The following is a 24,973-nucleotide window of genomic DNA, read 5'->3' on the forward strand; positions in this document are numbered from 1 at the left end:
TGTATCTTTTTAATACTACAAGTCTAAACTCTAGTGTCAAACCTAAGAACTTACCTAAATTGAGGCAGCACACAGGTAATTTCGTGGGCTGACTGCAGTGCTGGCCGCCATTTTCATGGACTTATTGCAGTGGCCCCCCACCTCCACTGGAGCAGGTTATTTTGTTACAGCTAGTGTGCTTTTTCTCCTTGAATTTTGGACTAGTGGTTTGTGTTTGGGACTGTTGGCTTGGCAGAGGTCCCAACAGTGCCTGAGAGCACACTGGTGTCATGGAGTGGGCTTTCGGCACTGTGGCAGGACTGAGCTCCAGGGTGGCCATGATGCTTCTTTGGTGGCCATGGGGTTCCTGCCCAGCTCTGTTTCTAAAATAGCCGTCCCTTGTTTGCTTTCTTGTCACACCTTGTTCTTAATCAAGGTTAAATAAGGAAGGCTGCCCATGGGCTTTAGAGTGAGCCTTGGTCCAATTAAGTCCCTCTCAAATGCCACCAGTCCCACTCTACCCCTTTAGCTCAATGGACCCTCTTGGCCTGTCCATGCCCCTGCAAACACTTGTAGCCTTAAGGACTAATTGCACATCTCTGCCCCTCCAGGGCACCTGTAGCCTTAAGGGCTCATTGAGTGGCTCTGTCCTCCCTTACACCATGCACTCCCCATGCCTTGCAGGTGTTATTTTATACACTGCTGATTGGCTGAGGGACCCAAGCAGCCCTGCCCCTCATCACTGACTCACTGAAAGGGATGCCCTTTAAACTGCCCTGCTCCTCCCTGCTGATTGGTGGTAAGGGGTAGGGGTGCACAAAAGGCAGCCCTCTCCACCAATCAGCAGTGGAGGGAGTGGCCACCATCTTGGGAGCTCCCCTTGTCAGCAGCTCCCCCCACCCTCTAGGTTGCAAGGGGCTGGGAAAGCTGCCCGGGTCTGGGGAGCCTAGTGGTCCCAACTGGTCCAAGGGGGCCCAAAGGTTCACGAGGGGCTACAGCAGGAGACCAAGTCCGGGGTATCAACTGGCCTGAAGCAGGGCCAGAGGCCAGGAGGGACTAAAGGTCCAAGATGGGACCACAGCCAAGGACTGCCAGAGCCAGAGAGCCTGGATATCTCTACTGGCCCAGAAAAAAGGTCCAAGAGGGACCACTGCCAGGGTCAGGGACCCACAATCCTGACCCTGGCAGTGGTTAGGAGGCAGGAGCCTAGAAGCCAGGTATGATATCATGGGCCTGGGCCAAAAGGCCCCACAAGAGCATAATGGAAGGAGGCTGATAAGGCCAAGACCCCTATATAGTGGATGACTATAAAATAACACCTGCGAGGCATGATGTAGGGGAGGATTCAGCAGGAAACTAATATGACAACACAAGACAGATAGGAGAAGCAGCTGTTGGAGGCCAATGTGAGAAGCAAAGCTAGCCATAGCAGAAGATCTCAGAAGAGCCCAAGCATGGATATAATCTTTAGAAAAGGCAATGGAGAACTGGAAAAAGGAGTTGCAGAGTGTAGATGAGTTAAAGGAACATGCATCTCTTCTGGAAACGCAGTTCGCCTAAAACTTAGTGACCACCAGGGCAGAACACCAAGACCACCTCCAGGAACTAGAGGTATTAGCACTAATATGAAACTAATATAACTCCAGATTAGCAGGAGAGATGCTCCTCGCCACCAATGGTAATGGGCAAGAAATGGGACAGAGGCCTGGAACAAGACCTCAGATATATGTAAGTAACCTCCCTAGTCCAGTTAAGTGATGGACCATTAAAAGACTATTTGATGAGAAGCCAGGGGAAATTGCTTACATGAGGTTGTGTACTGGTGCTGGAGTAAGATCTATGGGCCATAGGAAGGCTGAGTTTCACAATAGTGCACAGGAAGTCTTGAGAACTCAATGGGAACTTAGAGGAAGACTTCTGGACCTGAAGGGAAGCCAGCAGAGGTGAAGGGTCCCAGGAATTCCCCAGAAAGGGGGAGAGCTAGGGTACCAAACTATCTGGTATAGTTGGACCAGAGGGAGGAAGAAAGCTATGCTCCTGGAATTAGAAGCTTGGTGTACCAAGGTGGAAGGGAGCTTCTCAGTTACCAAACTGAAGGCACCAGCTGAGGAAAAACAAAAAGTCTGCAGGGGTCAGCTACAAAATCTGAAGTCCTATGCCAGGGAGGTGGTATGGGTGATGAGGGAAACCCACTGGAGGAGTGTCAATCGCCAGAACCCACTGCAGGGACCAAAGAGAGGGCTTGTGAGGCGCAGGAAATAAGACACCCACAGGTAGCTGCAAAAGACTCCATTGAGGATGCTTAGGACACCAAAAAGAGGGAATCGTGTTGGCCCTGAGTAGGACCTAAAGCTGCACCTCACTGGGGCTGGTTCGTGTGGTGGGATTACTCATGGCAAGGTCACCTCTACTAAATGCGACACACTGCCACCCCAGGTACAGGCGAGTAGGAGGCACCTGAAAACCTCTGCTCCCATTGCCTAGTGGCTTATCCTGTAACAGGAAAAGTCTAGGGGAACACAACCCTAAGAAAAAGCACTTCTCAGTCTAGTCCTGAGAGCCAAGATACAGAGACCTCCTGGCAGCAGAGCAGCAGGGCTCCTGAAATAGCCTGGGAACAGGACAAAGCTGCCTGGGGCAGGGAGAAAGGTTTGTGTACAGGCAGGTGTTCCTTGTTTGATGTTAAGCCCTCAGAAAGTTTAGGTATCTGCTAGAGGGCATAGGTGTTTTAAGCTATACCAGTGGTTTAGCCTTGAGTTCTGCTATGGCAGGATTAAGGCTTACTCAGAGACCCAGTAGCCCAGGAGGGACTTTAGACAGGGGCTGCCTGGGATTGAGGAGCCTTGTGGTGCCAACTGGTCCAGGAGGGCCCAAACGTCTGAGATGTCAAGGCAGAAGAACAAGTCCAGGGAGCAAGCTGGGCCAGAGAGCCTGAAGGTCTCAACTGGCCTGAAGCAAGGCCAGATCATAGGAGGGGCTAAAGGTCCAAGATGGGACCACATCCAGGGACTGCCAGAGCCAGGAAGCCTGGATATCTCTACTGGCCCAGCAGCAGGGCCAGGGCCAGGGCCCTGGGGGGCCAAAGATCCAAGAGGGACCACTGCCAGGGTCCCTCTTGGACCCACAGTTACGGAGATGGGAGCCTAGAAGCCAAGTCTGATACCATGGGCCTGGGCTAAAAGGCCCCACAAGAGCATAAGGGAAGGAGGCTGATATAAGGCCAAGACCCCTATAAGGCGAATTAGCAAAGTGCCCATCAAGATGAGCAGATGGCAGGGGTAGAGCACCACCACCCACTGCTGCTGCCACTCCACATCCAGCTGTGCACAAACCACGCCACCACACACACCTCAGACACACACCACACCCACCTAGCCACATGCCACCCACACGCCACACCCATCCCGCAGCCAGCGGGTGCTCCCGGTGCGGGGAGGGGCATGGCACATGGCTGTAGGGGGACAAGCAGGGGATGTGCTCCATCCCACAGCCGTGTGCTGCAGCTGGCAGGCACTGCCCATGCCCCCCTGCCCACTTTCTTTGTGGCACTCTATGGGGCATGGCATGAGGGGTGGATGCACGGCTGCAGGCCTGAGCAGAGCGGGCAGAGGGACACAGGCAGTACCCACCAGTTGTAGTACCACTCTCCACATGGCATCCTGTGGCCACGTGCCATGCCCCTCCCATGTTTTGGTGCTCCCACCATGGGCGGGGGGGTGTGGTGTGCAGGGGGGAGCATGGCTGCAGGGTGCCACGGGTCGCGCCCCACCGTGGCCATGTGCTGCATTCTGCAGGTGCTGCCCGCGCCTGCTTCCCAACTCCCCTTGTGGCACCCTGTGGCGGTACGCCACGCCCCCGTTGCAAACCACACCCCCACATGGCCAGTCCCCACACCAGGGAGCACAACCTGGCCTCACCCGCCTTAGCCCCCACCTTCGCCTCTGCCTGCGTGTCTGTCTGTCTGTCCTAAGGCTTCGGGCCGTGCATGCACAGTTGGCCCAGAGGATTACAGATAGACAGACGGACATGTTAAGGCATTTATTATATTAGAATGACAATAAAATAACACCTGCAAGGCATGGGGAGTGCATGGTGTAAGGGAGGACAGAGCCACTCAATGAGCCCTTAAGGCTACAGGTGCCCTGGAGGGGCAGAGATGTGCAATTAGTCCTTAAGGCTACAAGTGTTTGCAGGGGCATGGACAGGCCAAGAGGGTCCATTGAGCTAAAGGAGTAGAGTGGGACTGGTGGCATTTGAGAGGGACTTAATTGGACCAAGGCTCACTCTAAAGCCCATGGGCAGCCTTCCTTATTTAACCTTGATTAAGAACAAGGTGTGACAAGAAAGCAAACAAGGGACGGCTATTTTAGAAACAGAGCTGGGCAGGAACCCCACGGCCACCAAAGAAGCATCATGGCCACCCTGGAGCTCAGTCCTGCCACAGTGCCCAAAGCCCACTCCATGACACCAGTGTGCCCTCAGGCACTGTTGGGACCTCTGCCAAGCCAACAGTCCCAAACACAAACCACTAGTCCAAAATTCAAGGAGAAAAAGCACACTAGCTGTAACAAAATAACCTGCTCCAGGCATAGCAAATGACAACAATAGTTTGCTGTTTTGCAGTAAGACTTCTCTTTACCCAGGGTTGTGGTCCTCCATAAAGCACCAGTATTCTGCTGGCAGTCATTAGAGCATCTCTGAAATCAGCCTGGCATCCCCCTGCAGTCTTCCTGGCCAAGAGCTCTTCATCCAGTGGCTTGTAGGGCCAGACTTAGTCTCAGGTTTATATGCCACTCAAGCCATGCCCACTATTCAGTCAAGTGGCCAGCAGCTGGCCTGACTGCAGGCCTGTTTATTAACCCCAGCCTTGCTAGCTGCCTCTGTCTGGTTCACAAAAAATCTTCCCCTAAAGGGCTCATTCCCCTTTTCCATAATAAGGCAAGAGTTCCATTATACTGCTGTGTTTTGTGGTGTTCATGGAAACTGCCATTTTTCACAGTTCCCATGAAAATCGCAAAATCAGTTTGAATAGATTCCTAGTCATAGCTGGAAAGCTGAGATCCTTTACTCCTTGTTTTCTTTGCAGAATATTGCACTCTCCAGAATTTCTCATTTAAAGTGCAAGTATTTCTGTAAAATGAATGTACTCAGTGGTATACACTATGGGGTACTCCGTAGGGGGTACACGGGCATGCATGTGCACCCCCTGAGAGCGCTGGTGCACCCCCTGACAGGGAGCATTCTTTGTTTAGGCAACAGGCAGGGGGGGTAGGCAGAAGTGCTGGTGCCCCCCCAAGAACACCAGCTGGGGAGAGGGGGTGCCAAGGGAAGCGCCCCTGGCCCTTCTGGGCGTGCCGCTGACACTTCCAGGTCAGTATCTCCCTTCCCCTCCACCCCAGTCGGCGCGGTTGGCTGCAGAGGGACCCCCCACCTCCTGGTCACTAACTAGTTATGGTGGGGGCAAGTGCCCCGTCTGACTCAAGGAGGCACCAATCGCCCATGAACAGTATGTTTGTATAACAGAGAAGATTGTTATTGTTACAATACAGCTGCACTACAGGGGTCTGAAGAGATGTAATGAAAGATAGAATGGAATGGAAGTAGAGCAGGAAAAGAGGAAACACCGAGAAAAGTGATTAACTGCAGAAACTTTTGAAACCCTTATCCTCTGTAGAAACTAACTGCCCTGATGTACTGTAATTTTCCAGCAGTATTACTGCAATGGTCTGGGTCCTCGTTATAAGAAGTCTGTCATCTTCCAGTTGCTACAAAAATGGACAAATCTATTGCCACTAGGATTCTTTTTACCACAGGCCCCCAAGGATTGATACAGCCCCTCATCTGATTTGGTATCAAGCGAACTTTAATAGTAACCCCTAAACTTTATTACAAATATCCTTCCTGTAAGACAACCTGACAAGTGTTTCCTTCAGACATTACAACAGCAACCTTCAGTGGTACTGGCCTCAGATCCTCTGCTGGGTGCGTGGGGTGTTAGTTTCTGGATTTCCCGTTGTTTGAACAAGAATTCCAAGGTTACTCCTGTCTGTCCTGGGTGGCAATGCAAACACACAACTGTCTCTTTGTTTGTCCACTACTTTTGTAACCTTCTTACCCCAAAGTGTCCAATTCTCAAGTTTCTTACTTCATCTTTTTAGATAAGGTACTCCAATCCTATTCCATTTTTGGTTTTCTTTCTTTTAGAGAAACTGCTGTACCTGGTTTCCAGAGCATACCAATCTTAGCTCTCACTTTTCCCAATTTAATTGCTTAGTTCTGGAAAGGTCTAAACTCCAGTCAAAAAGCATTAGCATAATTCAGTTTACCTGCTACAACATCTGTTTTTGGGAAAAGGCCTGGGTCAAATTTAGACCCAGCTTAATTCCACTGAATTTGGCACAGTTATAGCAGAGATGAAATTAGCCCTTTGAACTTAGAATCTGAAAATCCAAAACTCTAAAAGAAGCAACTTTCCTCTCCCTGCTCCCCACCCTGCTTACCCTCTGCTCCATTCCAAGGTAGTCAGCAGCAGTGGTCCTGGCTCAGGCTCAGCCCAGCCAGGGAGAAGCAACTCAAGGCCCCTCTTCTCCACCACATGAGCACCTTGGCTGAGGGCAGGTGGTAGCTCAGCTCCAGCTTTCAGCTGACTCATCTGAATATTTATTTTCTGTCTCTCCTAAATTCAACTAATGGAAACCAGAAATGGACCCCTCCAGACACTAAAACATCTTCTTTTTGTCTTGCACTGAGACCAATTGATTGCAAATCTCCATATAAGCCCTGAAGAAAATGAAGGTTCAGTCTCAAAGGCTGCCTATACACATGCTTGGGAGTTTGGGGGGAGGCATTTGAATTAGAGCTCTAATTAAAATGGTTCTTCATCATGTGTATTAAGCCCCTGTGCATTTTAAAATGGCTATAGGATTATCTAAAAGTTTATTCAACAAGGTTTAGATAAAGCACCCCTGTGGCCATTTTAAAATGCATGGGTGCTTAGTTCATGTGACGGTGAAGCAATGCTGGAGTGTTCTAATTAGAGTTGTCAAATTATTAAAAAATGTAATCACGATTAGATGCACAATTAAAAAAAACTAGTCACAATTAATTATGATTTTAATTACACAGCTAAAAAATCAAAATTATGCACAGAAAACCTCAAAATTATGCAGGCACTTTGTATGGTTGAAGGGGTTGGTGTGGGGTGTATGTGGGGAGAATTTGTGAAGGTGTGGGTATGTGTGAGCAGGTTTGGAGCCCAGGGAGGGAGAGGTCCCTACAGGGGGGTCTGGAGCCTGGGAAGGGAGAATTCTTACATGCCCTGGCAGGATGCAGGGTACTGTGGGTCTGGAGTGAGGGGCAGCAGCAGGGCTGTGGTTTGGGATTGAGGGGAAGGGGTCGGGCACAGGCATATCACTGCCCCCCCGCCCAACAGATGTTCTTTTTTGAAACTGGAAATATGGTAACCCTAGAGGAATGCAGCCTGATGACATTTAAAGCAGCACCCAGCAGGTATGTCTGTGGAGGGGAAGGGGCAGGGTGTGCAGATTGAGGCCCCCAAGGTGAGGGAGTGATGTAGGGGCTGGGGTGAATGGGACCCAGGGCTGGGGCAGGGAGAGAGACAGAGCCACAGAGGGGAGGGAGGAGTGCTGCTTTGTGCACCCCAAGGGGAGGCATGGGGAGCAAGTGTCCCCTGGATTTGTGTGCAGGGCAGAAACAGGCTGCCTGCTGTGGGCTGGAGCCCCGCACCCTGCTGCCTTTGCCCTGGGAGCTGCACCCCCCTGCTTGGCCTGCGGCAGGAGGCACAACATAGCATCAGCTCACAGAGGGCAGACTGTGTTTTCCCTGCGCGCATATCTGGGGGTCACATACCCCCCCATGCCTCCCCCAGGCATACGTGCAACAGCTAGGAGCTATCCCCATCCCCACCATGCCCCTAGAAAAGCCGCCTGTGGCTCCATCCTGTTGTGTCCCTATGACTAGGCAGGCCCTGCAGGAAGGGCTGTGGCTGCTCTGCGGTCGCCCCCATTTCCCCCCCGACAGCTCTGCTCACAGCAGTTACAGTATTAAGTAAATTAATGTTACTGGTAAAAGTAAAATAAGTCAAAACAGAAGCATCTTTTCCTTCCTCAAAACATATTTAGCAGACAGCAAAAACCCGGATGATTGTGATTTAACTGTTTTAAATTTTACTAATGCTACCACTAATATTAAATATTTACTACTGTTCTAGACCTATAGAATTTGGAAGAAAGGGGGATTCAAGCAATGAATGCACAATTTCATTGTTCGTATTATATTGCTTGACTGCACCTTACTGCTACACCTAATGAACTCTGTGGACTTCATCCATCCTGGACTCTTCCCAACCCTCACAACTGTATCCTGCTTCCTACTACTGTAACTGACTGCATGCTTTTTGTAAACCACCTCTGAACGTGGCATCGTTTTTTGGGGTCTTCAGTGTACTGACTTTATAAGCATTGCATCCCCACCCGACCCTGACCCCTGTCCTTTCCCGACTTCCCACTCCTGGGCTTAGTGGGCTGCATGCTCTATATGTAACTTAGGTACATTCCCACCCCTACTCCTATCCTGCATGAAGTAGCCCCTCGCTCAGGTCCTCAGTATTTCCTTCCATCTTGAACTTTGTAACTTGACCTTTAACATTCTCTAATAAAGTAAATCTGTTCTAAGTGATGTAAAATAACTGTGATTTATTATAAATTGTCTTTACATTTGCAGATAAAAAGCTATACATCAGATTGGAGGAGGTTAGAATGCAAGTTGTTTCAGTGTTGAATCCTGTTAGATGGCAAGCCTGAGTGTGCGCACAGCAAGGCCTGACGCAGGCCTCCACATTACTGTGTTTTTGGGTCAGGCTCTGTCAGGCCTTCTGGAATTGACAAAAAATACCAAATGGATGGAGAGCCTTTCAATCTGGGATGTTTTTGCTCAAAGACCAAAGTATTCAAAATAATCATCCTTGATCTTCAATACGCTGACAACTGCACTGTCCTTGTGCGCACAAGAAAACCTCTAGACCATGCTAGGTCTCTGCAGAAATTTACCAAACTTTGGGCCTTTGTCTTGACATCAGAAAGACTCGAATGCTCCATCAGCCTTGCTCCAGGCCATGGATATGACCCCATACCCTTTCCCCTTCAAATTACCATTGAGGTAGATCATGGAGGTAGTTTAGCACTTTCATAGATGGCATAGATTTCTAGGGTCAGAAGGGACCCAAGAGTGCTGGAGTCAAGCAACCCCAACTATGTGCTGGTCTAATCTCCATTTAAAGGTAGTGGAAAGCACCACCTCCCTTGGAAGCCCATTCCATATTTTGTCAACCTTAAACAAAGAATTTTTTTCCTGATGTCCAATCTAAATCTGCTCTCCTTCAGTTTATGGCCATGGTTTCTAGTAACCCTGAAAGGCGCCCTGGTAAACAGAGTATCCCCTATTCCCTGAGCCATGGTAGATATAATCCTGAGAGAGATTGCTAACTAGATCAGACCTCCCTGTAGTGATGTACAGTGATATTACTGCTCTGGCTAAAGCTAAGCCATATGCAGAAGTAGCTGGCCACCAAAATCAAACCAAACCAGCCTTGTACACAGTGCTGGTAATAATCACTTTGCAGATTAAACAGGTGTAACACGACTGCTGTTTCCTTGTGTCATTATAGTTAAATACTTGGCAGAAATACTCATTTCCTGAATTCTAACAAGTCACTGCTGTCATCTCGTTATGGTTGTTTGCTCTGTGATTATTCCTGGCATTGTACAGGGCTTCACTGTAAGCATTAGTGCTCAGGATGCAGGACTGAGTTATGATCATCACAGCACTGCTGTGTGCTACCGTGGCAGTAGCACATGGATGGAACCAGCTAGCTACTTCAGTTTGAAGCCACAGTAGATTTGTACCTTACATACTAGCTAAAACCACTGACATGCAGCATGAGCTTTGAAATGAGCTAAGGCTCACAAAATCTTAAGCTGCACACAGCGTTTCTAAGGGTCAACCCTGTCCTGCCTTCCATAGCCCATGGAGCACTGCCCTAATGCCTCCACCTTGCACTCAGGGCTGGAACCAACTCCCTCTGCTAACAACCCAGAGGAGACCTGTTAGAAATATTATTAGAAACGCATAATGAATAGAGTGTTGTTACTCTCCCTTCTGGGCACGTGTGCAGAAACAGGAACTCTTACAGCTCATTTCCGGTTCATACAAACATACATGTGATTACGTCACTTCATCCGTCGCATGTGCATTCTAATTAACTACTTAAGTATGCGGGGCGGATAGGCATATATGCATCAGCTAATTACGCACGCTCAGAAAGCTCTCTAGGTCACCAAGAGTTGAAATCCCCCCGCCTTTCAAAGACACAGTCAGTTGAATTCCAGCTTCTGTAATCTGCATGTGAATTGTCAGGAGGAGAAGAAAAGGGAGTGATTTAGTATAAGAAAAGATAGTAAATTGGCCAAGCGGGGGAGGAATGTCCTTGGTGGTGTTGCTGCTTATCAGGTACGAGATGCAAACTGTGCAGTTCTAACAACACTCTATTCATTATGCGTTTCTAATAATATTTCTAACAATATCCCCCCTCAAGATGCTTTCTGCTCCCCACTGTCATTTAGGCAAATCAAGATAATTATAAGGAATTTTTCTGAGGACCATGACTTTTGCTGCAGTCTGTGCTTTAAGGGGGACTGCTGCGACTTGCATCCCTTCTACTGTGGTGGTTATCAATCTAGTGAAACAAGGAATAAGGCAAGGGATAAAAATCAAACCAGTCAGAGCACACAAAAGCACAAACCCTACTTTTCTCCACCAGGATCCTCCAAATAAATTAAACCACCGGTCTTTACTCCATATGTTTTCCCACGTTTGTATTGGTACATGGGCTATTTTCCGAATCTCTTTGGCAATCTCTAAGACTACTTTCCCGTTATCATCTATTTGGAGGCAACAATTAGAAAGGTTGAGCTTTCCGCAGACTCCGCCATCCTCTGTGAGTAAATAGTCTAAGGCCATCTGATTTTGGTATATGGCTGCTCTCATCTGAGAACTCTGTAGGGCCAGCAACTCGAGAGCAGTGGCAGTCTGGTTAGTAATTATTTCCAAGACTGCCTGCAACCGGATGATTCTATTTAGCATATATATTGGTGTCCGATATCTCCAACTCCCATCATTAGCCCATGTAGCTGGTCCATAATACTCAATAATCCTTTGAGGAGGCCATTCATCCTCCTTCCACTTTTGGGAGCCACCCTGTGTCAAACTTACATCAATACTTCTCTTGGTCCTTTTCCAATCATCATACAAAGAGACTCCCAACTTATTTCCAACCTCAGACGGTAGCAAAAAGAAAGCTGCTACAATCACCCCAATGTAGCAGGTTCCTACCCACCCTTGTGGTAGTATTGTATAGGCCCGCAAATCCAATAGTATCCTCTTAAGGCCCTATTTTCTCTATTAGTGGCATTTGGAGGGGCCCAACCATAGGGCATCTCGGGAAACTCCAAGCCTCCTTCTGGACCCAAAGGACCAGCGGCTGCGAGGCCTCCTTTCATGGAACATTCCCATAGCCCGTCCTGGTTCTTGTTTGTACAATCTGTCCAATCATTACTTTGATTTGTGGCACTCCAATACTTATTAAACCGTGCAATTGTTCCATTAGGATGCTGCCACACTAGCTGATTATACCCTGGGCTGTTAAGATAATAAAGCTGTTCTAATTTTGTAAGGTTCATCCGTCTCACTTTTAAAGTCCATATGCAACGGCTATGTCCCAAACTTTTTCCTGTACCATTATTACTGATGCAATACTCTCCCAATGCCACTTGGGAAAGCTCCCAGCTGCGGTTCTCATCCCATTTTTGACTAGTACTCTTAACATCTGCCTTACTACTCACTAGCCACTTTGGGGCCAAAGGAAGAGCCCTCCAAGGCCACCGGCCTCCGGCCTCTCGGAGCCCCCCCAGGCCCAGCAGTTGGTAAGATTAAAAGTACCTGCAATTCTTTCCATCATGTCAACATACAAATTTGTCCCTGACAGACTGCAAAGCAATAACATACGTATGAAGCTCACTATTACCTAATTCAAAAGTTACATTTTCTCGCATCCCAGGGGGTAAGACTCGAGGCGGTTTGCCAAACATAATTTCATATGGGGTCAATTTGAGGCCCCGTCGGGGAGTGTTTCGAATGCAAGTAAGAGCTAGCGGCAATGCTTGAGGCCACTTAAGGCGTGTTTCAGTACAGGTTTTGGTGAGCAGAGTCTTTAAGGTCCTATTCATGCGTTCCACTTGTCCTGAACTCTGTGGTCTCCATGGTGTGTGTAGTTTCCAAGTGATCTTGAGAGTTTGCGCAATTTCTCGAACCACCTTTCCCACAAAGTGTTGTCCTTGATCCGACTTGATGGATTCAGGCAGGGAATACCAGGGAATGATCTCCTGCAACAAATACTTCACTACTGTAGCCGCAGTGGCAGTCCTGGTGGGCCAGGCCTCGACCCAACCAGAGAGCTGGTCTACCATGACAAGTAAAAACCCGTGATGTCCGGACTGTGGGAGCTCGGCAAAATCAATCTGCCATGCCTGTCCAGGGTACGCTGCCCAGGGTCTACCTCCCATTGGCACAGGGGGTTTCCTTCGAGGGTTTACTTTCTGGCATGTGATGCACTTGGTAGCAATGCGCTGAGCTTCTACATATAGCCCTGGGGCTACTGCTTGGCGAATCACTAGATCACCCATAGCCAAGCCTCCCATATGGGTTCTTGCATGGAGCTGTTGCAGCACCTCCTGAAGCAATGGCCTGGGTATCATGACCTTTCCTCCCGGTACTATCCACCACCCCTGGGAGTTCTTTTTTGCACAAGCTTTCTGTGCAAATTTATCTTCTTCAGGGGAATACTGCGGGACTAAATCCTGGACATATGGCCATATGGCATGGGACATGGCCTGCCTGGATACCTCCTCCGCTTCTCCCCCAATAAATGCGGCTTCCTTTGCTGCCGCATCAGCCTTTGCATTTCCAAGCTTATGCTTTTCCTCAGCAGCCTTCCCATGGGCCTGCACATGAATGACTGCTACCTCTTTAGGCTGGTGGAATGCCTCTAGTAGCTTGATAATCTGGGGGCCATTAGCAATTTTATTCCCAGAAGCCGTAATGAAACCCCTTTCTTTCCACAATAGTCCGTGCGCATGGACTGTAGAAAAAGCATAGCGAGAGTCAGTGTATATATTAACCCGCTGGTCTGTCCCCAGCTGTAATGCTCGGGTGAGCGCAGTGAGTTCCACAGCTTGTGCCGACCATGAGCTCGGCAATGACTCCCTCCATACTACCTTATCCAAGGTTACCACTGCACATCCTGTTCGTCTTTTTCCATCGATGACAAAGCTGGAGCCGTCTACAAAGTATTCAGCATCTGGGTCTTCAATTGGGTCCTCAGCAAGATCAGGCCACACCTGTGTGGTTTGATTCAGGACCTCAAGGCAGTCATGCGTCGGTTTCCCTGGCTCTGGCAGCAAGGTTGCAGGGTTTAAGGCTGTAGTATGTTTGAAAGTAAGTCCTGGATTAGAGAGCAAGAATATCTCATACCGTGATTGTCTGGAGGGGTTAAGAAACTTTCCTCCCTCAGTCCCTAGAATCTGGGGAACTCCATGAGGAGTGTGTATTTCCATATCAACAACCACTGCTGTGGCTGCCACAGCCCGAAGACAGGCTGGCCACCCCAGTGCAACTGGATCTAGAACCTTTGAGTAATATCCCACAGGTCTCCAGGTCGGGCCTGATGGCTGTGTCAGCACCCCTGATGCAACCCCTCGATTCTCATGAACATACAGTCGATATGGCTTTTTACTATTTGGGATGGCCAGGGCAGGGGGCTGAATTAATGCTGCCTTCAGCAGATCAAAGGCATGCTGCATTTCTTTATTCCATTTCCATTTAGTGAGACTCTCCTTAGTCAGTGAGTCATACAGTGGTCTAGCCTTCCCACCATAATCCGGTATCCATAGTCGACAGAACCCAGTTAGCCCTAGGAATGCCCGCAACTCCTTGGGTGACTTAGGTGAGGTTAGACCTTGGATTGCCTGTATGTGATCTGCACTCAGGGCTCTGACTCCTTTTGAGAGCTTATATCCCAAAAATGTAACTTGAGGCTGACATATTTGGGCTTTCTCTCTAGAGACTTTATATTCTTTTTCCCCCAGAGTGTTTAGGAGTGACCTGGTGGCTTCCTCGCAGAGCTGCAAGTTTGGGCTTGCAACTAGCAGGTCATCCACATACTGGAGGAGAGTCACTGCAGGGTGTGATCCCTTCCACTCCTCCAAGTCCTTCTGAAGGGCAAGTCCGAAAATATGGGGGGCTGCTATGAATCCTTGTGGAAGAACTGTCCACATGAGTTGGGTTTTATGGAAAGTATCTGGATCCTCCCATTCAAAAGCAAACAATTTTTGACTTTCTCGGTGAAGGGGAATGGAGAAGAAAGCATCTTTCAAATCTAGCACTGAAAATATTTCAGCTTCCCCCGGTACTTGTGTCAAAATCGTGTGAGGGTTTGGGACTACAGGATGGTCTGAAAGGACTTTCTTGTTTACTGCTCGTAGGTCTTGGACCAGTCTGTATGAGACCCCATCTGCCTTCGGCTCTCTCTGCTCTGACCCTATTTGCAAATGCACCTTTTGTGCTGCTAATAGTGTGTGCCTGAGAAATATTATTTGCAAGCCTCCAAAAGAAACGAACCGCAATTTTTACATCAGACCTACAGCTTGAATATTCCCAGCACCTTTCGGCTGCTTATCCTGCCAAGCCGGCTGTTCCCTGTGGCTAAATACCGGTTTCCAACACCCATTTCCTCATGCTATGTCCTCGCTGCGCTGACAGACACAGTGGCCACGCCTTGCTGAGCATCACAGCTCTGAAAGCTGAGCAGGTTTTGCCACGAAGCAAGTGTACGGGGCTGGCACAAGCTTCCCGTGAGGAACAGGCCTAAGCTTGCTTACGATCTAGGCGGCGCAAGGCCAGCTCGCTACAGGGGCCCGTGTGGAGGGGAAGGGGAGGGTGGCTGCACCCTAGCAAAGGTGAGGCAGGAACAGACTCCGCAACGCAAGGGTGGGGCACCAGAGCAGCATTAACAGGACCCTAGCGCACTTCCATCCTACCCCACCCCCTTGCGCCCACACAGCGACGGGCCCTCTCAAGGGCCCCACTCTCCTTTACCACCAATCAGAACGCTGGGGGGTGTGTGTGTGGGGCGGGGGGAGGAAGTCCTTGCTGGCTCGGCTGTCCTCGGTAGGTGCCTGAATCGACGGTTGTTTTTAGCCTTGAGAATCGATTTAAAAATCGAAAAAAAAAGAAAACATGCCGAGGCGGAGGGTGACCGCGGGAGGAGGAGGCGCCAGGGGCGTAGCTCGGTGGCCAGTTCGTCCGGCAGCACGCCGGACAGCCGCAAACGGTCGGCTTCGCTGGGCGCCAAAATTTGAGCGAGGAGACGGGCGCGGGCGGCGGCGGCAGGTGAGGGAGGGGTTGGGCTCGTGGGTAGTGGCGCGGAGGGGAGCTGCCCGCGTCTCGGGGACCCCGCGGGGCCGCTCGAGGCGGCGAAACCCTCTGGCCGGGTCGCGGCCTCCGCTCTCGGGGCGCCCGTGCACAGCCGGCACCAGGCGCGCACGGGTTGAGATGCGGGTGTGCGTGCAGGTAGGCAGGTCCTGTGGGGAGGTGGAATGTCTTTTATCAGAACAACTAAATAGTTGGGAAATTGCTCTTTGCAAGCGTTGGGGCGTAAACCTCCTTCTTCGGGGTGTGTATATGCATGCACTTGTGTGCATGCGCGCGTGCGTATCTGTTTCGTTTACAGGAGCGTAGGTTGTAGCCGTGTTGATTGAAGGACGTCGGCAGACAAGGTTCTTTGGGTGAATCTGATATCAGAGATACCATGTTCACCCAAAGGACCTTGTCTGTCTATTTAATTTATGAACTTGTTATTTCAGCAAACGCCTAGCAATGTGTAGAGTCACACTGCACTCTGAATGGAGATAGTCGTCCACAGCATGCTTACCGTTAAAGGAAAAATAAGTCTTTTTTGCCCTCTTCAGGAAGACCATTGTCTTGTGTTTCTTTTCCCCCAGTAACTGTATGTCTTTGCTGAGAAACATTCAGGAGGCGTGAATCCATACGTATTTTATTGTAAATAACAGCTTGGGGGAGAGGGCCTTCACCCGTTGTTGGATGAATGTCATTATAATGTTTGGGCAGCACCCTGATGACTTCCCTGCCTGAGGGAGCAACTACCATTGTCTGCTAGGGTGGCATTGTAACCTTTTCTATTTGCTTCATGCTTTTGATTCTGTTGAATGCACTCTGTTTTGATTTAGTCTGCTTTTGTTGTTTTGAAACCTACAGCACTATAAATTGGAGAACTTTCCTCATCCCCTTTGAAGGGGGGCTTGGCATGGTCCTTTGGAGAGACAGAAAAGATGCACGTCAAGTCAGTTGTCCTTGAGGGATTCAAGTCCTATGCCCAGAGGACAGAAATCAATGGCTTTGACCCACTGTTCAATGCTATCACTGGCTTAAACGGCAGCGGCAAGTCCAATATCCTGGATTCCATCTGTTTCCTGTTGGGCATCTCCAACCTATCTCAGGTAAAGAGGAAGATACAGAGTTCTGAACGACCATGAGCAACAATAATGTTTCTCCCTGTTGAACAGGATCATCAGGCAGCATCCTTTTCCCCCTTCACAGAATGCATGGCTGGCTTTACTGTTTTGTTTTGGTTTTTTAACTAAAATGAGAAAGATTGACACTTCCTCTTCTGCACTCTGTGAAGATTAAAATTTTTCAATCCAGATCAGAGGATTCTATTGAGAAGTAAAAATGATGATGTGATCATTGCTGACTCCTCATTATCACGGTTGCATTAAAGTCAGGCAAGAAATGTTGCAGTGCTAACACTTCTTTTTCAGATGTTTTCCAGTTTGATAAACTAATGTGAATATATAGCTTTTGTAGTTGTACTAACAAGGCAATCCATTTCTCACACCATCAGGTATGATGTTCTGCCTAGGGCGGAAGTCATTTTTACCAACCAATTGTAAACTGAATATATGGTCCCTTTTACTTTGCTTAGTTTTTTAACATGTAAAAAATAATATAATTAGTTTGTAATAAAGATAATAATAAATTAGTATGCAGTCTGCAACCCAGAGCCATGGGACTAAAGTAGCAGAAGATTGAAATCGTGACATTTTTATAAAATAGAAATACAAGAGCAGATTAGGATACCAACTCATTTCTCTACTATGAATGTGAGAACCTCTGGAGAATACTGTTAAATGATGGGGCTTTTTTTAGCAAAAGAGGCTTTTTATTATGTAAAAACAAAGAATAATAACAATATTTAATAAGTAACACTATGCACGTAGTACCATTTACGTAAGTAATATGCATGTTTAGGAAGATCTGTATCTGCCTTTAGAATTGCTTAAAAGCGTGATTTAGACTCAGTAATCCATCAGAACTGCAATGAATATTTAGTATACCATCTTCACAATTTCATATAGATGCCATCATGAAGAGAGCAGTGTTTTAGACTAGACCATTTTGCTGCATATATTTATCCATATAATTTTTTTCATTAATTTCTTATAAAAATCTTTAATTGACATACTAAAATTAGGCTGGTCTTTTGTATATTGTTTTATGCTGCAGCATTTTTATACCTCCACAGTTTGTTCGTTCTTGTAAGTTACTAAGGTACATAAATCTATAGCATGCCTACTTGTCAGACGTTTCAGTTGACACCCCATTCGCTATTAATACAATTACTTTGGTAATAATTCATGTTTCTCCCATATTTGCAGGTGCGAGCATCCAATTTACAAGATTTGGTTTACAAAAATGGCCAGGCTGGAATTACTAAAGCAACTGTATCAATCACCTTTGATAATTCTGACAAGAAACAGAGTCCTCTGGGATTTGAGGCTCATGATGAGATCACTGTCACCAGGCAGGTAAGTTTTTGTCTTTTATTTGTTCAGAACTGCTTACAGATTTTTTTCATTCTTCTTGATAGAAAGTGAATTCAAAATATAAGCGTTAGCTCTTTGTTTTAGCCACTGCATGTTATACAGCAGGGATGTGCAACTTGCAGCCTGCAAAAGTTTAAGTTACAGTCTGCAGGGTCCGTCTAATGTCTTCTCTCCTGCATTGCTCCTGATGCAGCCAGAGAATGGGATAGGCTGGTATGGCCTGTGGGGTCAGGGCACCTGTCACATGGTAGACTCATGCATGGCCCAGAGACTTGCAACATGAGACTTGCAGCTCCTTAGAATTTGGAGCATTGGTGTATAGTGCTGGGCTTTTTTTCCTTTTTTTCAGTTTCTTCCACTTCACTTTTTCATGCTGTTTTGCTTAAACATAAGCTTTTGCATTACAAACAGTCTAGTCAAGAAGACAGACTGTAGCCTAGACAAGAATTTTTAAAAAGTGTTCTGTTTTCAAGTTTGTGAACTTGTGCCATTAAATCAATATTTTCAGAGTGAATTTAGTGATGGAAACCTAAAACAAATAAGCTAAAGAACTAATGAAACATGGTAACTCATTGTCTATTGTGGACTTTACATTACAACATTTGAATTACATTTTATATTAATAAAGACTTCACTGTCTTAAATAAAATCATACCTAAGCTTCATAAAGAGTATTCTTTGAACAGCCTTCGTTTCCCATAGAGGAAATGGAATGTTCTCTTTTTTGCCTCTTCCTTTTCCCTTTTAATTTTTGTAGTTGTGGTAATATAGTGAACTATCCACTTAGTAGGCTGAATTGACTTATGCACAGAATAGATGAGGTACAGACAAGAGCACAACAAGCTTTCCTACTGTCTTGGTGTTCTTTGACCTGACCTGAATGGAATATTTGTAGAAGGGATTTGATCACACTGACTTACATAAATGCCATCTGAAAAGCTGTTGGCCAGTTTTAGTTACGGTGATAATAGTGTGTGTTTTTTCTGGTATGATGCTTATTCTTTAGAACGAAGAAGCTTCACCTTGCTTTTAACTGAAAAGATATTACCAGAATATTTCTCTTGGTTTGCTTTCTCTCTCACTCTTGGAGTTAGAAGAATTTCAATATACTGCTTCATACCGTTGGTAGGGTATGTTTGATCACTGTATTTTGTAGTTTCATGAATTCCCTTGCAGAGCATTGAAACTTCAATTTTCTATATACTAAGATTCTCTTTCTCTCGTGTATTGTGTTGCAGTTGATAGTCTCAAATTGTAAGGCCTTTTTTTATTCATCTTTTCATTTTCTCTCCCCTTCCTTTCCTTGAGGTTGTCATTGGAGGCAAAAATAAGTACCTAATCAATGGTGTAAATGCAAACAACACTCGAGTGCAGGATCTCTTCTGTTCTGTGGGACTCAATGTCAACAACCCTCACTTCCTCATTATGCAGGTATTGTATGGATATTCCTAAAAATGTTTTGTTTCTACATTTGGAAAATTTGTTGTACTTTCAGAACATTTTAAGGGCGTTTAATTTTCCAACTAAAATTTGGACGAGGATATGCCTGGTCAAGTGGAAAACCACAACTGTCCAGTAAAAATAAGTATTGAAACCTTACCTGCACATCAGAGCTTGCTTGCAGCTGCCAGTCCATCTCTCCCTAAGACAGTTCATTTTCTCATGTTTTTAGAGATCATATTTATCCTTGTATTCCCTTAAAATAAATGTCTGCATTCAAGCCAGATAGGCAACTCCTAATTCAAACATTAGCTTGATTGAGCAATCAGTAGGGTCCAATGTAAATTGCAGGCCCAGCTTGCTAGTATTGCAGCCTGATCATGGCAGGGATCACCATTTTTGTACCTAGGTTATGGCACCCCCTTCCCCCACAATTGGGCCATGATACTAATGATTGGTGGGGGTGGGAGAGGGGAGCTGGACTCACCTGGCAGTGCATCTGGCACCTAGCAGACCCCAGCCCAGCCAGACTTGCCCAGCATCACAGTGGCTCAGTGGTGCCCACAGCCAACAAATTCTCTGTGCTAGGCAAGTTCAGCCAGATTAGGACCCCTCATGTTCCAGTTCCTTTCCCCCTCCCTGCCTGTTTTGCAACCCTTTGTTGGATGTGAGCTGCTGCCACTGCAATACCAGGTGAGTTCAGCTGGGCTGGGGCCCCCCACATGCAAGTGAGGCAGGTGGCTGGGGCTGGAGTGCAGGTGGCATTGCTAGCATGTGGGAAGGCCCCAGCCCAGCTGAACTTGCCTGGCATCATGGTGGCTTGACAGTGCCCACAGCCAAGGGTTGCGAGGTGAGCAGGGGAGTGGGCTGAAGCACATATGGCTGCTGCCCCCACCCCTGTCCCCCATTGTGCTCCCAATGCAGAAGCCCCCCTGGACCAGTGCTGAGGAGGGGTGGGGACTGGGTGCTGCACAGTGGGGCAGGGACTAGGGCACCCCCACAACTACGGAGGCATTGCATTTTGCAGCAAAATGCCATGATACAGCTGCTTGCTCTGGAACTCCTCAGCAAGTAGCTATATCATGGTATTTCATTGCAAACTGCATTTTTCATGAGAATAACTTAATTTTGTGATTTTCATGAAAAATACGCAATTGGGATTTAAACCAGGTCCTAGTAATCCGTCTCAGAGATGATCGGGGTATAACAAGGAAAGACTGAAAAGGCAAAGACTCTTCAGTTTGGAAAGGAGAAGACTCGTGGTGAAGGGAAGGAGAGGAATATGAGCTCCATAAATCATGATGGGTATGGATAAAGTGAATGGGGAATTGTTATTTCTCAAGTCCTAAAACAGAGAAATGAAGGAATCCCCACTGCTATCATCAGGAGGTGGGTTTAAAACAAACAATAGGAAGTACTTTCTACATGGTGCATAGTTAACTTTTGGAATTTCATGTGTTGCCCCAAGAAGTTGTATAGACTAACATGTAACCAGGTTCAAAACATGATTTAGTTGAAATCATGGAGGACAGGTCTGCTAGGAGCTATTAAACAGAATACTCAAGAACGTATCCTAAAATCAGTGATGGGTGATGCCAGGGAGATTCTGACAGGGAATGGATCACTCCAGACGTTTTCTGTTCATATCAAGGACACCTCCTTGTGTAGCCAATTAGCAAAGCAAAAACTGACTGACTTAAAAAGGCGGTGATAAACCTCAACAAAGAGCAAATAAATGCTTCCAATGCTTTTTAAAATACTTACAAAAAATAAACTAGTAACTGATTAAAATCTTTTTCAGGAAATACAATTATTTTGATTTCATTTAGCATCAATATGCAGCTTTGCATAGACTATATTTTTTTTATTACAGAAGCTTTCATATGTTGACTGACACATCTCTTTATAATCAACATGTGACCCAAAAACTTACGCTGGATCTCTTAATGACTAACTGATTTTGAACAGAGGGGGAGAACAATATAACTAATCATTGTAACTGGATATAGGGTAACAGCCGAAACATAATTATAAAATACAGTATTTCAAACTTAACAACTTACAGGGCACCAAACAATTGAGATTTGTATATAAACATTTTAGAATGGTATAGTAGTATGTAAGGGGAGTGGTTAGGAAGGGGTTATTTTTCATAGAGGTTAGTTTATTTTAAAAATGATTTTTCTACCTTTAGAAAGGGTTATAAACATTTTCCCTTTGTATTACTAGGGTCGAATTACAAAAGTTCTAAATATGAAGCCTCCAGAGGTAAGAACTCCACAGACATGCCTTTTTTTTTCCCTCCCTTCCCCTTTTCTTGGTATCTTCTTTATATCCATCAGCTTATGACCTTACTGCTTGCTTGGGATTTCAATATCAGTATTTTGAAGAAATGTGTGGAGGGAAGCTATATATGAATGAGTTAGTAATTTAGCTTTTTTATTAGCAGTACACTAATGGTTTTGAAGCTATTTCATAAAGCTGTCTTATTTCAGATTTTAGCTATGATTGAAGAAGCGGCTGGTACCAGAATGTATGAATGCAAGAAAATAGCTGCTCAGAAAACCATAGAGAAGAAGGAGGCAAAACTGAAAGAAATTCAAACGGTACTGTGTTTGCTCGAGGTTTTTTAAGAGTTTTACAACAATTGAATAACTTCAATAATAGCATATTTATAATTTGTGGAACATTTTCCTGTTCTATCCAAAACTATGAACAGGTGTTCAATTTGGTAATAATTCTAATATAATGAAAGCCTTACCACTTCCGTTTGTTTCAACGTAATGTTCCGGGAGGCCAACTGTGCATGCGTGGCCCAGAGCCTTAGGACAGGTGGAAGCAGAAGTGGGGGCTGAGGCAGGCGGAGCCAGGCTGCTCCCAGTGTGGTACTCTGCGGCTGCATGCCACAGCCCCCCTGCGTGCTACTCCCCCCACGCACCCTAGGGCCACGTCTCATGCCACGTGGTTAAAGCTGGTGCACACTCCCCGCACCTTGGCCACTCCCCATTCCATGGGCCTGCCTTGGCACACATCCATGCACCCTGTGCCACAGCCTAGGGCAAGCCCAATGCTGTATGACCACAGCTGTCAGGCATCCCCCTCCACCATGGCCATTTCCCATGCCATCCCCTGCAGCTCTGCACGCCATCCCTTGAACACTGCGCCCCCCCCGCATGCTGTGCACCACACCCTGGGGTCAGTCCCTGTGCCACGTGGCTGCAGCTGGGGTGTGTCACGCTCCCCATGACACACTGCTGCCACAGGACACCCGCCCCGCCCCCCCCCCCCCAGCCTCATGCCACGCCCCCCTGTGCGCTCTGTGTTACACCCCGGAGCTGCTTCCCACACCACGTGGCCACAGCCAGCAGGTGCCCCCTGTACCATGCCCTGTGGTAACACACCAGCCACCCTGTGCAGCCCTGTGCCACACCCCCTGTGCACCTTATGACACACTGGGGCTGCTCCCTACACCACATCCTGCCCTGCAGCTGTGTGCCATGGCCCTCGCATGCCCTGCACCACACCCCAGGGCCACTGCCCATGCTACCTAACCATCGAGCACTTCCTGAGTCATGGCCACTCCTCGTGCCACACCTGGTGGTAACATGCTACTCCATCCCTATGCACCCTTGTGCCGCACCTCCTCACATGCGGACTGGTGTAGAGCAGGGCTGGACCCGGAGCGGCAGCAGGAAGGGGTGGAGCAGAGAAGGACCTAGAGCAGCAGCAGCAGGGGGTGGAGGAGCAGGACAAGTCCTAGAGCGGCAATGGGAGGGGTGGGGAGTGGGGCTGGACCTAGAACACTGGGGGAAGGGCGCAGGGCCAGACGCTGGTCTTTGTCCCCGGCCCCCTACCCTGTCATACATGACAGGCATTTTGCTAGTTTAGAAAAATTATTAAGAATGGCAACAAATATTCTGTGTTGTGTTTCAGATTTTAGAAGAGGAGATCACACCAACCCTCCAGAAACTGAAAGAGGTATTGAAAATACACAGGAAAAAGGAGGCGGAGGTTGACTTTTAAACATAATTAGTTAGGGTGGGTGAAGTTGCCCTGAAGGCTGGTTTCTGGGGTACTGGAAAATGGAATAACTCTGTTGATTAACCTGTTTTCAAAATTAACAGAATACGTGTCAACTGTATTTCATGTTAAAATGTATTCATACCAGTAGTGTGAAGTGCTTTAATGTGTTAACCATGCTGTAGAGGTCCTGCCTGGTTTTTGAATGTCTGATTACGATGTGGGCCATTTAGGGCCTGCCAGAAATCACAAAAATACTAGAACAGTATAGTAAGATGAGGTAGTATATTGGCCTTTTAAAAAGATAACTACACACATTGTTAACATAAAACAGTATGTTCCATTAGCATAATTTACTAGTATCTTGTTAAATAGGCTTGTGGCACTTATTTTTCCTTAAAATCTTAATATCTTCTTTTTATTGACTGCCCTTTTTTTCAGGAACGATCATCCTATTTGGAATACCAAAAAGTAATGCGAGAGATAGAACACTTAAGCCGCCTTTATATTGCGTATCAATTTGTTCTGGCTGAAGAAACTAAAGTACGCTCTGCAGAGGAGTTAAAGGAAATGCAGGCAAATATAGCAAAACTTCAGGATTCAATGGCTGAAAATGAGAAGAAGATAAAAGAACTTAACAAAGAAGTAGCAGAGATGGAAAAGAAAAGAGATAAGGTAAGTAGGAAAATTCGAAGTGTACTTGCATTCAATTAGATTAATCAACTATAATAATATTTCTGTGCATGTTCCTTTCACCTGTGTTTATTTTTGGATTGCATGCCATTGACTGTAATCTTCAGCTATTACATGAAAGGGGCACTACAAATGTCATAATTACACTTCCATTTTACCTGCTGAAACATTTTACCTGCTCTTGCTGCAAAAAAATACCTAGTAGACCATTTGAGAGAGAACCTTTATTTTTCCTTTGTGATTTGGTGATAGTCTTTTTCGTCTTTTTGTTTTGTGGGTCTTTCAGAAGACTTTGTTTAAAAAAGAAAAAAAGGTTATAGACTACAAAAAATTGACAGATGGATTTGCTTTGCAGTGCTTAAGGTAGTTTTCCCTTTCATCAACTAACTAGATCTCTATGTAATGAATGAGAATGATACTGTTTATAATAAGGAACAAAATAACTGATATTTATGGTCACAAACACCTAGAACAGAGATGGGTAACCCCTGGCATGGGTGCTAGAGCATAGCGTGTGAAGGCATTTTGTTTGGCATGCATGCCTCAGGGCAGATGGTGGAGAAGGGCCCAGGGCTGCACTGCCATAACAAGGATTGGGCCCCTCATGGCTGCCCTGCTGTCTGCCCCTAGCATACCAACATCTTACAAGTTAAGGTTGTGGGTGTTTTTGGTATTCTGCCCAAAAACGTTGCCGACCCCTGACCTAAAATATTTGGTTAGCTCAGTAGTTCTTAACCTTTTTAGACTTGAGACACTCCTCCATAACTTTTCGGAACTAAGTGGCACCTCATTTCAAAACCTGACTT

The 24,973-nt window shown here is 46.8% G+C and overlaps 1 protein-coding gene across 2 annotated transcripts in view; it reads left to right on the forward strand.

Annotated features, from left to right (window-relative positions):
* Positions 1-15,425: 15,425 nt before the first annotated feature.
* The window catches only part of SMC2 (structural maintenance of chromosomes 2), a 35,671-nt gene continuing 26,123 nt past the window's right edge, over positions 15,426-24,973 (forward strand). The window contains exons 1-8 of one of the 2 annotated variants that reach the window (XM_090038846.1): positions 15,426-15,501; positions 16,387-16,628; positions 17,847-17,996; positions 19,323-19,445; positions 21,684-21,722; positions 21,950-22,060; positions 23,388-23,432; positions 23,916-24,149. In XM_090038846.1, the coding sequence (XP_089894972.1) occupies positions 16,461-16,628; positions 17,847-17,996; positions 19,323-19,445; positions 21,684-21,722; positions 21,950-22,060; positions 23,388-23,432; positions 23,916-24,149 (870 nt within the window). In that variant the 5' untranslated portion in view covers positions 15,426-15,501; positions 16,387-16,460. The other variant, XM_090038845.1, reaches the window with a different exon arrangement.

Source organism: Crocodylus siamensis, chromosome 3 (assembly GCF_052110815.1).
Source record: "Crocodylus siamensis isolate JL-2025a chromosome 3, ASM5211081v1, whole genome shotgun sequence".
NCBI lineage: Eukaryota > Metazoa > Chordata > Crocodylia > Crocodylidae > Crocodylus > Crocodylus siamensis.